The sequence below is a fragment of the Dermacentor andersoni genome, chromosome 10, assembly GCF_023375885.2.
Source record: "Dermacentor andersoni chromosome 10, qqDerAnde1_hic_scaffold, whole genome shotgun sequence".
NCBI classification, from domain to species: domain Eukaryota; kingdom Metazoa; phylum Arthropoda; class Arachnida; order Ixodida; family Ixodidae; genus Dermacentor; species Dermacentor andersoni.
In genome coordinates this window covers 50,729,734-50,744,410 of record NC_092823.1, presented here as the reverse complement: position 1 = coordinate 50,744,410, position 14,677 = coordinate 50,729,734, and the positions used below count along the sequence as shown (strand labels likewise).

The 14,677-nt window shown below is 42.3% G+C and overlaps 1 protein-coding gene across 3 annotated transcripts in view; it reads left to right on the top strand.

The window, feature by feature from the left end:
* Positions 1-14,677, top strand: part of LOC129380648 (venom metalloproteinase antarease TserMP_A-like) — a 62,028-nt gene that overhangs the window by 31,828 nt on the left and 15,523 nt on the right. For all 3 annotated transcript variants that reach the window (XM_055062309.2, XM_072285123.1, XM_072285122.1), the window contains one exon: positions 2,106-2,270. In XM_055062309.2, coding sequence (XP_054918284.2) covers positions 2,106-2,270 — 165 coding nt within the window. The remainder of the gene's footprint in view (positions 1-2,105; positions 2,271-14,677) is intronic.

The window sequence follows — 14,677 nt, the reverse complement described above, 5'->3', positions numbered from 1 at the left end:
AATAACAGTCGATTTTATCAAAGATGGAGGAGATATTATGCTTGAAAAGTTTGCCGCCCTTGATACGCAATCCCTCATGACTTCAGGTGTACCAGAAGGCTGGAAGAATGTCAACATTCTACTAATCTATAAGAAGGGAGACGTTACAAAATTAAGAAATATAGGCCGATCAGCTCGCCTTCAGTATTGTATACCATATTCACCCCGATAAATTGCAATAGAATCCGGGCAACACTTGATTTCAATGAAACAAGAGGAAAGCCTGGCGTCAGGAACAGATATTTAACAGCTGATCACATCCATTGTCATCAATCAGGCAATTGAGAAATCTGCGAAGTACGACCAACCTATCTATATGGCTTTCATTGATTATGAAAAAGCACTTTATTCAGTTAAAATACCAGCAGTCATGGCGGCATTGCGCAAGCATACGTGAATAACTTCGCGAATACCTGAAAGGATTCAACAGCTGCCTTAATTCTCCACAAGAAAACTGGAAAGTTACCTATCAGGCCAGGAGGTACAATCTCTCCAAAGCTATTCACGGCGTGCTTTAAAGTATTCAAGCTATTAGATTGCAAGCGCTTGAGAGTTAGGTTAAACGGTGTATCTGCAGCCACCATAGATATTAATGATAGCAAACCGTTGCAGACGACACTTACCTGTTCAGCAACACTGGAGACGACTTAGAGCAAATGATTGACGACCTTAACCGACTAATTGCAGGAGTGGGATTGAAGAATAATATGCAGAAGAGAAAGATAATGTTCAATGTCATGACTAGGAAACACGAATGCTGGATCACCAGTAAGCATCTAGAGTCGATAAAAAAGTACGTTTATATAGGTGAATTCATGAAGAAGAAATCATGGAGAAGAAATCATGATCATGAAACCTGATCATGAAGAGGAAATTTAGAGAATAAAAATTGGCTCGAGTGCATACGACAAGCATTGCCAGATCCTGACTGGGAGCTTACCACTATCACTGAAAACAAATGTTTACAATCAGCGCATTCTGCAGGTGCTAACAAATGGAGCAGAAACTTTGATGTTGGCAAAGAAGTCGACAACAAGCTAGGAGAGTTCAAAGACTGATGATTCGCAAAATGTTGGGCGTAACGTTAAAACACAGGAAGACAGCGGTGTGGACCAGCGAGCAAATGGGTATAGCCGTCATTCTAATTCCCAACAAGCGAAAGAAATGGAGCTGATAGGCCCTGTGATGCGTAGGATGGATACCCAGTGGAACATTATAGTCACAAAATGGGCGCTAAGAGAAGAAACGCGCAGTCAAGGATGGCAGAAAACTAAGTGGGGTGATGAAATTACGAAATTTGCAGGCGTAAGTTGGTATCACCTTGCGCAACCCCGGGGCCGTTGGATCACAGAGAGTTACCTTCGTCCTGCAGTGGACATTAAGAAAATGCACTGAAGATGAAACAAAGAAGAATTCATATATATTCTCCTGTGAATTGGGAACAAACCTTTTCAAATGAAGGCTCCTAATAAACACACCGCTTTTTGCATTCTTCCATTTCGAGCCACGAAAAGTGGGATGGCCTGATAGGTCATATTGTAGTGGAAATGTTACAGGCAGTTTCAGCATAGATGATCAATTCCGCTAGAGGATAAGGTTAGCATTAGATCCGCGAGTACTACAGCGACACGCAGAAAACAGATTGCTTTAAAGAATGCCTAAGGGAAGAACCGACAAGAAAAGCGCATATTCTAACTTATTTTGTTATAGCGCAAGCTTTACACGGACAACAGAAAACACATCTGACACACACAGCGCTGTGTAAAGCCTGCGCTATAGAAAATAAGATGTGCCGTACCAACAAGCCCCTATTGCTATCCTCATCAGCAGATTCTAAGCTATTGGTACGTATGAACGCGAATTCGCGAAAGCACTGTCCAGTGGTCTTCGAAATATTGTTCGCGCAGGAAAGTCTCTGACAACTGCATTTTAGATCAGTCATGTTGTATATACTCTACAAACCTATGTCAGTTTCCACAGAAGTCCTACAAAAGTATTTGACAAAATATCACTACTAAATACGCATAATAACTTCAGGATGTTTAATTTTATTTTACGTATTTCAGTCTAGGATCTGAGCATGACGGGGCACCAGCACTTGATTACATTCCAAACAGCCCCGGTGCGACAGCTTGCCCGGACAATAAACAGTACATCATGACAGCGACCCCATCGCACGAACTGCTTCCGTTGTCACCGTGTACCCGCGATCAAGTTGTGGTGTACCTAAAGTGAGTTGTCTTCTTTTCACTTTTCTGTACAAAAACTAAAAACTGTTCAATTGGAAGACAAATACTCGCCATACGGTCAGTTTACCTACACTGAAAGGTGTATCCTTTGCAAGTGCAATAAGGGAGGATTTAGGACTATATCTAAGATTTTCATTAAGAATGTCACAGTTTCCCCTGAAAGGTCAATCATCGATTGGGATAGCAAATTAGCAGATAACCATACAAAGTAAAGATATTACTTTCCTCGGCTGCATCAGCTTGTAAACAACCCCTTGCTAACTAAATTAACAAACAGGGTGTCAGCGCACACAGCGAACATGAACACATCACACTCGATGACCGCGGACGCTCGCTGCTGAACATTGGCATGAAGAAGCATTTCCGCACCAGCCAGAGAAATGACCTTCGTACTTTCTATCACTCCAATGTATACTGAGCGCCGAGAACACACAGCATGCACGAAGCTTCGAGCCATCCACGCACTTAGACTTTGCTCATAACGCGTAAGGTACGGCCGCGCGACCACGCTCAGCTGTCACATACGCAGTTCCAGCCTGAGTAGAACGCCGCCGCCCCCTTACCACCGGAGCCTCGCGCCCGACGGAAGACAGCCCCCTTCCTACTTGCTTTTCTCCGTTTCGCGCGGGCCAGATTAACGCGCGATTGTCGGCTCACCTCGCGCGCTTTAACACGTGCCTAAAGCGTACAGCCTTCGGCGACAGCGTTCTCGTCCTTGGAATTTCTACGGAACATGACGGCGACGGCTACCGCAGGAGTGCGGTTGCATTGTTCCTATAGTTACTATCGCAATAAAATACACTTCTTCATACTTGCATACTTTCACGCGATAGCATTAAGGGCCCCGTGTAACAGAAAATTCGGCGTCCGCTTCAGGCGTCTCGCGTCCAGCGTCGGCAAAAATCATTCCGAACCATGAAAACCCCACAACGCACACGGAACCACGCAGACGCTCCGTGTAGCTCAAAACAGTTACGCAAATAATTGAATTTCTCAAAGTAAAACACGTCGTACAAATCGTAAACTATGGCTTAGATACAACCTACAGGCATAATAACGTCGAACTGTGGCTTGAATAAACGAGAAAAACATTGTTCTATTGCGCGGAAGCTCACACAAACCCCTTTTCCAGCGTTTCTACAAATTGTAGAGCAGCCACGGCATGCGAGACCTGCGCGCGCCGACGCGCGAAAATCTCGGAGGCCATGGAGTAATGCGCCCCGTTCTTAACAACACCTCCAGATAGCGCTTGCCTCCAAGGCATCGCGGTCCAAGCAAGAGGCCGCGATTCTACCAGAAAGCCAGTGTTTCGCGGTAAACATTACGCGTACAGAAGCCGCAGTTGCCTGGAAGCGTGAGACCCAGTTAGGGATCTTTGTATGGTGTCGCGTTCTACTCTTAAGAGGAAGCTTTAGCTCGAGTGCTCCTATCTAAATACATGTAAAAGGGGAATTCGTTTTTCTCGGCAACCACTGCACCAAATTTGACGAGGTTTGTTGCATTTAAAAGACAAACTTAAAATCTAGTGACTGTTGGTTCCGAATTTTTCAGTTAGGTCATCAATTTTTTATTAAAAACTGGCAAAAATCGAAAATTTCCAAAAAACGAAACTATCAAATTTACAACTCCGTAACTAAACCACTAAACATGATAATACAATTCTGTGAATTGCATGTAATAGTACATCTAAAGCGGACAAAATTGATATGTTACACATGAATATAAAAAAAAATTAATCATAGGGAAATACAACTTTTGCAAAACCGTTGTAACCAACGTAACAAATTGACGTAAGATGTAAAATGAAATATTGAATTTGTCAGCTTTGAATGATCTAATGGATGCCGTTTACAGAACCGCGTTATCAGTTCTTGATGCAGAGCTATGAATTTGTAAACTTCGTGCTTCTATATTCTTCAAACGGTCAAATATTTGAAAATCGTTTTAAGAAAATTCAAGCCCTAAATCGAAATTCCGCTTCCAACAGTCACTAGACTTTAACTTTCTCTTTCAAATGCAACAAATTTCGTCAAAGTCGGTCCAGGGGTTATCTCATAAAAACGTTTTTGCGTTTTACATGTATTTGAATAGGCCGCATCGGAGTTGGGCCTGAGCTAAAGCTTCCTCTTAAGAGCGAAGCTTAGGCGTCCTCCAGATTTTTATTTCCTCACCTAATAGAGAATATTTCTTTCACGTGACGATGGCACGAGCTTCCTTTGACAGCACATTTGGACGCTGTTGTCAAAACACCACAGCAGAGCGCCAGAAAAACGGAACTTAGAATGAGAGACATCCTAGGAAACATCATTCTCTAGAAGAAATTTAATTCTGGGGTGAAGGTGGTTGAGCGCAAACAAACGCGAGAACATGGGGAGGGAAAACAAGAGGAAGGCGGGAGATGGAAATTCAAGACGATGAGCAAAGCGAGAATAAGGTTCCGACACGTGGTGTAGTCTTTTTCAATTCGCCATATGCTTTCCTCGGCACAATATATATAGGTAAGGCTCTTGTAAAGGGGAGAGGGGGTAAGGCTCGTGGGTGCGGCAACGAGCGAAGGTGCGTTAACGGCGCGGGTGTAGAATTGAGAATAAAGGAGCGCTGTGCACAAGGCTGCTGCCACGGTCGTCTGTCAATCACATGTGCCAATCACGTAGATGTGTGTCAGTCGGCGTGTCCACGGCGTGCACAGCACCCTTCTATTACCTGCTTCGTTGGTGGTCGTGGGTTATATGCCCTCTGTGAAAGAGATCGTAGAAAGAGTGGCAGAAACCGGTGCTCGTGAATATAAACAAAATAATGAAATAGAATACATAAAGAAATAAATCAAAGAGAAAAAGATAGAAAAGCGTAGAAAAAAAGTAGAGAGAAAAGGAAAAAGAGAAAAAAGAAAACACTAAATAACCAAACGAAGTCCTGTTGCCAATAGCTTGAAATTTATCATAGCGAATAAATTCTGAAATTACCTTTGAAACGTTTATGCCTATTGGTGACAATCTCTTGAACTGGTGGATAAGATATGATTCTCTTTATTTTATTTCTCGTTCAGAACGGAAATTTGACTAAGATGTAAAGTTTAAGTTCATGAAAGTTATCAAAGAACATGACAAGGCACGTTGGGCGCATAGCGCACGATGATAAAGGTAATCGGAAATGAAGCCGCTGGTAAAGGCACATTGCAAATAAACTATATTTGCCTCTAATATGCCTTCTTTTATCGTCGTGCGCTCAACCACTTTTAGTCAAATTATACCAACGAACCCACATCACCACCCTTGTTAATACTTTGGGGCTTACGTTGCAAACCCACGATATGATTATAACGCATGTCATAACGGGAAACGATTAATTCTGATCGCCTGGGGTTTTTTAACCTACACCTATGTGTGAAGCGCGGGCGTTTTTGCATTTCGCTCCCATGGATTTGCATTTCGACCCCATAGAGCCGTGATTTATTCCCACGCCCTCTGGCTGAGTAGCATGGCACCAAATCCACTATGCCAGCGCGGTGGGTAAAACTCATTCTATGGCGGTTATCCCTAAAATACCTATTTAGGGTGCAGCAGACTTTGTAAAAAAGAAGCAATAAAATATAAGAATTTCCTCTATAGCAAGCCGGAATCCAATGGTAGACCGCTACTAATACTAATTTTGGCGGATAGGCAACGGAAAGGCCGAATTTCATTCACGGTGAGTTTGAATTTGTAATCCAATTATAGAATTTATACTGGCGGATTACCACGGAGATGCAATCAGTGAGCGCAGAAGTGCACTTATTTATAAGTACCCACTTTGCCCAAGGGCCTGTAAGCAGGGGGTTTAAGATGAAAAAAAAGAACACATCTTCATTGATGCATCGCAACGTCATCACAAGACAACCGATTCCCATCTGTTACAGTTTAGGGAAGAAAGCAATTAGCATGAAGGTTCGCTCTAGTCAGGTAGTCTCGAATTGTCTACAATGACCAGATCTTTTAGATATCCAGTGTGGCAGTTTAATTCAAGTGTCTTTGCTCATTCCGGTCTTAAGATGTATCGGAAATGACAATTTCAAACGCAGTTTTCTTCGGCGAGAGGAGAGCGCTTCCCATTCTAGCTCGCTTTTTATATCAATGCAGCTCTCGCCTCGCTTGTACCATCTTAGAACAAACCTAGCCCTTACAGAAAAAAAATTGTTGGAAATGCATTGATAAACCATTGGTCAATGTTGAGTTTCTTCTTGAAAAGTCATGGAAAGTTTGTTGGAATATAATTGGGTCCATTGTTGAGAGCTCTTGAATATTGGCCCCTAAATTTAATTGAAACCACATTGGGTGTCTCAATGTTGAATATTTGTGAAGTTGCCTTTAAAAATACATTGTGCTTAGACATTCATTGTGTTCGTTTTGTTCAATTGTGGTTGGGTTACTAGTGATGCTGCATTGAAATGACAATGTGGTAATTCTGTTGACCTGTTGTTGAATTATTATTGCCATAGAACTGAAAAGTACATTGTGGTCCAGTTGAGGAGGAATTGCGATGTGAAAACTCGCCACTGAAATATGATTGAAATTTCGTTCGGCTAGAGGATTTTTATTCATATAATTTTGAAATTCATTTGCTATTCACAGTTGCATGCTCCAGTGCCTGCTCATAACTTTCCCTAACACAAACAATAGCAAAGGAGAGTGATCTATTTGAAGTACCTTTATTTACCCTAAAGATGCGCGCACATTAAACATTATTACAGCATATAAGGCACAACTGCATGGAACCTGGAGACATGCGCTAGTACCTACACCCTTAACAGTGTAATTACATCTAAGAAAGCTAGATTTGAATTAAATCAGAACAATCATTGTGGTCTTCACTTGTGACTTAATTTTATTACAAGAACGTTGCTTTAAGATGTTTCGCACACCAACACATCAAAGGAAGAGTTATAGGCTGCCTTTGAGAAGACAAAATAATAAATAGACTGAAAACAAATGAGCACGTAAATTTATACAAACTTTTGCATACATCTTTCACCGCAATTAAAATCTAATGACGTACCAAAGTAGACTTGTCTGTCTGAGGTTTTTGTCCTCGAGATGTATATGCATTCAAGTTGACCAGTTATTCTATAATGTAACATCACTCAACTTAGCTATTAATTGGCGAGACATTTTTAAGAAAGTTGTCGGGCATGATGTGAAACACCTGCAAGATGTGTTTCTGACGAGCCAGGTTTTTTTCTTCAGAAATAAACTTGTAAAGAATTCGTGTGCTGAATGCAGCTTATCTTCCTGGTCCAAGTCAACAACTAATTGCACACTATTTATTTTTCATGTTAATTTGGGGTACAGAAGAGTTTGTTGGTGGTGTTTCCTCAACTTAGTGAGCTCATTTTCATTTAATTTTCCTGCGCTTGCACAAAAATTGTGAAAGCACTTTTGGGGGCCTTTTTTCACTATACCCAGCAAATAAGTGGTAACTCTGTCAATGAAAAGATAAGGCTAGGTTAATACCTTGGATGATAAGAGAAAAATCACTATTTAGCACAGAAAATCAGCCGTAACACACAGCTAACACAATTCCCAACAGCCAAGTAAATGGTTATCTGCACTTGCAAAAACAATTAGCCCAGACATAGTCCTTATAAAGCATGAGAAAAGGTTCCAATGGCTGGACAGCGAGATTGGTGAGACAGTGAAAAACTCAAATAATTGCATATACAATATTCCAGTTACCGCAATTGTGCAGGTGAAATGTCAATAAAATTCCACCAGAATATGGCTGCATAAAATCCATAAAGGTTGAAAAAAATTGGGACAATGCAGTAACTGAAATACGGAAGCAGCCACAGCGCCCATGTCGAAAAAATTAGAACGAAAGTGATGTACATGCATATATAAGTTCACAACTCTTTCTCCAATATATATACAAAAAGAACACCCATGCACTTAGAACATAAAAAAAGGTTCCTACACCTGGAGAATGAAGCACAGTGCAAAGCAGCGTCATGAGAACCGAAAAGTAAAGCTTAGCATGTTTAAAAACTACGAATGCTTGCATACCTACAAACAGGCATTTGACATATCAAGCCTTGAATGAATGAGATTTATAAATCTTACAGACAAATAAAGTTACCATCACTCTTATTGGCTGCCTCTGGGTACTCCTTCAAGTTAAACTAGATGAATCTACATGAGTGTTAAAAGAAAGATGAGACGTTATACCATTCCTCCAGAAACAAACTATGCAAATAACTTCAAGCATCAATTCTGCGGAGACTTTGGCAATTTGGTGTACATACATATTTGACAAAACCACCCAAACAGATAAGAGAAGGATAAATTAAGGTAGGAATACATATAAACGTTGACTCAAGTAGAAGGTTATTCGTGAAAACAAAGATTTTAAACATACTGGCCAACTTCACAAAGATAATGCTATGCATGCCCAGCAGAAACAGCCCGGTACAAGAAAAAAGGAACGAAAGACATATCCTTAAGAATTAACATGTGCGTCAAAAAGAAACAAATACACATGAAAACTGAAAGATTTGTCCTGTAAGCGATAATACTTAACGAGAAATGCTGCAGCAACTCCTTCCCAATAAGGGTCACATAAATATTGTTTACGCATTTGTCTTCTCCATGATCAATAAAAAATGCTTCAATAATTTCACTTGTGTTCTGGTCTTTGTGATGAGACAATCGTTTTTTCTGCCCCAACAGCAGAAAAAAAAACAATTTTGTTTTGCCGCAATGACCACAACACCGGAGAAATTACGGAAGCAATATTTATTCATCATAAACGAAAGAAATGCACAAATAAGTAATCTCTTGGCCTTAGTGGGAAAAAGTTACAGTTTTTAAAACAGCATTTCTCGTTGGGTAGTATCACTTATCGGACAAATCATTTGTTTTTTTCGAGAGATTTGTCCAAAAGCTTTCATTTTTGACGCACGTTTATGCTACATCACAGGGCTTTTCGATATTTTTTTCTTGTCGCACGTGGCGGTTTCTGCCACGCATGCATGGCTTTTTATTTTTGTCAAGTTGACCAGTGTATTTAATACCTGTCTTCAAGAATAAACATTTAGTTGATCCTGTGCTCGTGAGTGTTCCTACCTATTTCGTCGTCCTCCTCTGTTCGCGCTGCTGTCTAAAATACACATATATCATTCAGTTAGGCTGATAAACATTCTCAGACGAAAAAGGAAATACGTGCCCACACAATGTAGCACATCATTTACAGCTAAAAGGCAGAGCAAATCGATAGTAAGCCTTCACAGCATTCATGCGGCAGTTGTTACACCACAGAGCAGCACAATAATAGTTAAAATGCCACTTGATGGAGATTGGCATCAGAGATGCGAGCTTCCTAGCGAATCAGCCGCATATCAACGGGTGTGTCTTTCACGACGTCAAGCTGCTCTTGATGCAGAACACTTTAGCACCCGATCATTTGTTGCATATGTAACCTCTGAGAAGGAAATGCTGACAGAAAATGTGATTATGCGGATTCGGAATCTGGCCACACTGCACATAACTATGCACGAAACAGAAGTACACACTATACACTGTCAAGTAAACATTTGAGTCACGTTAAGAGTGCCGTCGAGAAAACGAAGAAATGGTTTGCGACAGTCAATGTTTCCTAAGATACGCACAACGATGTTTGTTTCACGTCGGTAAAAAAATACTCCCAGCTCACTCGCAGAACCAAAGACCACGCGACAGTGCACAGCCGATACCAAGGAGATGTCGAATCGTTGGTAGCAGGTATGACCTAAAGATAGTTTGAGAGTGATGATAGCGTGAGCGTGCCTCTACGAATGAGAACCTGTACAGTTTCTTTGAAGCTTAGTATCCGCGCTTTTGTGTGCAGAACTTCACGTACACGCCCTTGCGCACATTGCTCTGAAGCGTCTGCGCAGTGAGCTTCATGCACGCGTCATTCCTCTCCCAGCGTAGATCAATGCACCGACTGGCGCTCCTTTCGCTTCTGCAAGCAACGCATATTCGGATCGGTTCAGCTCAAAGAGGCAGCAGAGATCGGTGGCGTGTTTGGGTTATCGCCCATTAAATTTGTACAGCACGCCTACAACGGCAACACGCCAGGCTAGATAAAGATGCTTACTCTGGTAGTTTTGGCGGTGAAAGGCGATAAGGCGAGCCCGTCGGCGGCTGTGTTTTCTTGCCGACGTTGTCACCACACCTGTGTTTATTTGAGCTGTGTATCGGTGTACAGTCACAGCGCTGAAGCTGAACTTATCCGTTTGCCGTTCTCCGCAATACCGAAAGGGCGAAATATATTTTGCGGCGCACCGCATCATTAGCCGCAACATAAATCACGGTGCTCTTAGCCATTACGGCACAAAAAGTGATCACAATAGCCGTATGGTATACGATAAGCCACTGAGGATAAAAAAAATAACTCTGGTGTCCTACGTCCCAAAACAATGATCTCATTTTGTGGCAGGTCGTAGTGGGGAACTCCGTAATAATTTTAACTCCCAGGAAATTTTTCACATGCATACAATGCACAATCGATGAACATTTTTGCATTCCGCCCCTTTAATGCGGCGGCGGCCAGAGGGATCGAACTCATGACCCCGAGCTTGGCAACGCCTTGCCACAGCTACTGGAGTATTGCGACAGGTGTCAGTATCGATTAAGCAATCTGCCAATACATTAAGCTTTATGGAAACCAGATCAATATTTGTCCCAATCACGTTTTAACTATGCGTACTTTTTAATCTGGTATGCATTACCAAGGCTTTTCTCCCATTTATTGCCTCTATCAAAAAGCAGTATACTTCAAGGACAACCACGCATGAATTAAAGGTTTAAGACAGCATGAAAGAATACCTAACTCTAGCCTTGGATTAGAAATGTTATGGATTACTCGGCAAAACTTAGTTGCCGTGAGTAGGTGAGGCACATTCGAACTAACCTTAAGAATTTCACATTCTTCTTGGAGCTCTTTGGAACTCTTCGATGAAGTACATGGTGCCCTCTATTAGACGTAAAAAACTGGAAACGAGGGATACTGCGCCATATACAAGGTACGCATGTAAACTGCGCCTAAAATTTGTTCAACCACACATTTAATACAATATTAAAGTCGTATTCCACTGAAACAAGCCTGAAATATGTGTAAAGCATGACTTTAAAGTGCAGCCTAAGTTACCGTCCTTGGAGCATTCGAAAATGCTAAGTGCGAACGTGAAGCAGATAGCCGCGAACCATGTTACATATAGCGATGTACATTTGGCTGAACGTAACAACATCATAAGGGAGTGGTTCTGTTACTCCAATGCGCAAAACATGAATGGTTAATTTTTAAGAATCTTTAGAACAAGCTCCAGTGCCTCATTAACCCACATCATCAACGCAGCCATGCCGTGCATAACACTTCAGAAGGTCCTCTCAATCCACATAAAATAACATATGTGACACAATGCCGTCCGAAGGAAGCCGTGTGATGTGATTCTATGTGTCATTTATGCCGCTCGATGCGCGATACGAGTTTGAGGTCACGTAACATAAAAACTGCAAACCCGCAAGTCAGCTGACCCGCATAGGAAAAATTAGTAACGCGGCCGCCATAGTAAAGCTTTTCAATATCACAAGTGCGTGAGAATACCGAAAAGACAGAACGCTATCAAGAGGCCCAAATTGCCACGGCGGTCGCCATGATTACGAAATGAGTAAACGTGAACTGCAGCACTGCCTTGCGGTATGAGTATGATACAAGCGTAGCAAGCTGCACACATACTGCCAAATAATTTCTCGTGGTTCTCTTGCGCTCTTAATGCCTGCCTAAATGAGAGGCAGCGCGCCTCTAACATATCGGAACGCGGTAACAAGTGCTTAGATGGCCCACGTGAGCCCCTATGAAAGACGGGGTAGCCACTGTATAAAATCTTCACTGCGCAAAGCTGATCCTTAAATTCCAAGTGTTCTCTCATACAAATTAAGGGGAGCTAATCAAAAGTTATAAGACAAGAACAATTGAAGTCATGCAATTTTACGCACGTTGGGCCCCGTTCCCTTTCCCCCAACCATTGTTTAAGACGAAGTAGCGGCGGTAGCAAGCGTTAGTTTCTCGCGCTTTCGCTCCGGGGCATGCGCTTTGCCTGAAGAAAGTGAACGGTGTGCTTAACGTCTCATGTTCATCAATGTCAAAATAGAAAAAAAAGGCTACGTGCTCAAGAAAACGAGATTACTTACCTATGCACAGCAGAAGTTCGGCTGCGACTGTTTCGAGGTACCTTCCCTCCAATCGATATCATGAACTCTGCCGCGAAACCCATCAAAAGCGCCAGGCTCGCACATCAGTCGAAGACTAGTAGCTGGGTTTGCCAACGATTTCAACGGATAAACGGCCCACTTATCATCGTGAAAATATTTCACTAAAACGTGCGTCATGGTGTCTGAAAAGAAAAATTACTTTCATCCAAAAGTACGAGGTGCTAACCACCGCACGACTGTAACCGAGTAACTGAGTCTGTAAGCCGTTCACAGCTTCACTTTCGTACGGAATTATAAAAACATATTCAACAGAATATAACGGCACTGAAAAATTGTTAATTATTGATAGATTTTTACCTACTAAACTTTATTAATTTTTAAAGAACAACCTAATTTGTAGCGTAAGCAATAAATACTACAACCAAAAACGCGACTGCGAAACTAGTGGTACACTAGGCGTACTGTTGCAAAAGGCTGCTCAAAATAAGGTTATCCAACGCGTGCGCACACACACACACACCTGAACACTAACTTCAGGTTTGTAGCGCTCCCTAGATATAGAAATTATTACTAATTTCGTTATTTTTACAAAGCATCACAAGCTTAAAATATTTTGCAGCGCCTTTGCAGATGACGAGGTGACACGTAAGGTCTGAAGCGAGTCCGTTACCTGTATTTCTTTCATTTTCCTTTGGCCTTCTTTTATTTCACTGAACATACAGCACCTCCACGCTTGTGAGACGACAGAACGCCAGTTCAGCGAGGCATAAATAAATCGAATGCTTCTTGTAAGGCGAGAGTCAGGAACAGCTCCAGATACAGCGATTAGCAGTGATACTGTTGGGGCTGTTGCTGAATATAAGGCTATTTCAAGTCAATGGTTATAGCGGCTGCGCACTCCGATCTCAAAGCGCGTTCGTTGTTTGATCTCTAGTACCACTGCCGCAGGATGAAAAAAAAACAATATTTGCTTTCCAGACAGAGGGTGCATCGAAGGAAATTTGAAGACCTTTCACGTGTATGTTTGCAGCCTGTGCGTGCTTGCATCCCATGGTTCGCACAGCGCGTCCGATGTTTAAAGGTAGCGTCGTCACGTGTCGGCGCCTGTTTTATCGCTACCGGCCGCGCTGCCACCGTATCTCCTTTTGGGGACATCCACATGCGCGCAGTCACCGTGTTTGCAAGTGAATTTCGCATTCTTCTGCTCCCCAAAACATGCTCATTTTGAATCGTATGTAGTGTATGTTAAGATGACGATGTCATTTGCACGCTTACGAAGAAATGTTACATCATTATGATCTTGGGCGATAATGAAGCTGGTGCAACTTCGCAGTCTCTAAGTAACGCAAACGGCTACGAAAGTGAGGCGGTCGCGGAGATAGGCGCTTCAAAGTGCGAGTTGTAGCAACAGCACGGAGGTGGCACGTGGCGCACGCGCGAAGCATTTCAGAGCTTACTGGTTTTCGAACGAGATGAGTATGCGCGCGCTCGTGGCCTGATGGTTAGAGCACCGGGCTCCATGGCCGACGGTCGATGCCACCACAGGTCACACATTGTTTTCTTTTTATGAAAGTGGGGCGAAAGAAGAACCTACCTGCCGCAAAGTTGCAAGAATGAGGCGAAGAATGCTTGCATTATAAATTTGGAATGTCCTCATAAGCGAGTCCTCATTATTATACACCCACCATCGTTGCTCAGCGGCTATCGTGTTGGGCTGCTATGCACGAGGTCGCGGGATCGATTCCCGGCGCTGGCGGCCGTATTTCGATGAAGCGAAAGGCGGAAACTACCGTGTACTTAGATTTACGAGCACGTGAAAGAATTCCAGGCGGTCGAAATTTCCTAAGTCCATCACTACGGCGTGCCGTAGAATCAGAACGTGGTTTTGGCATGTAAAACCCAATAATTTATATTTTTTTAATTATTATTCCCTTGACTCAACTGCTACACAACAAAAAACTACAATAATAAAAAGACTCAATAAATTATTTATTGCGAAGCACTCAATGGTAAAACGTTGTGCAAGTGTTCAGCGAACTCAACGACTTTTCAAATTTTGTTGAAAATCAGTTGTCTCAACAATTACCCAACATTATATCAATGGTAAATCAACAGTCGTTCTCGCGCGGGCTAGCAGCTCTATTCCGTGTTCTCTCGATTTGCTCA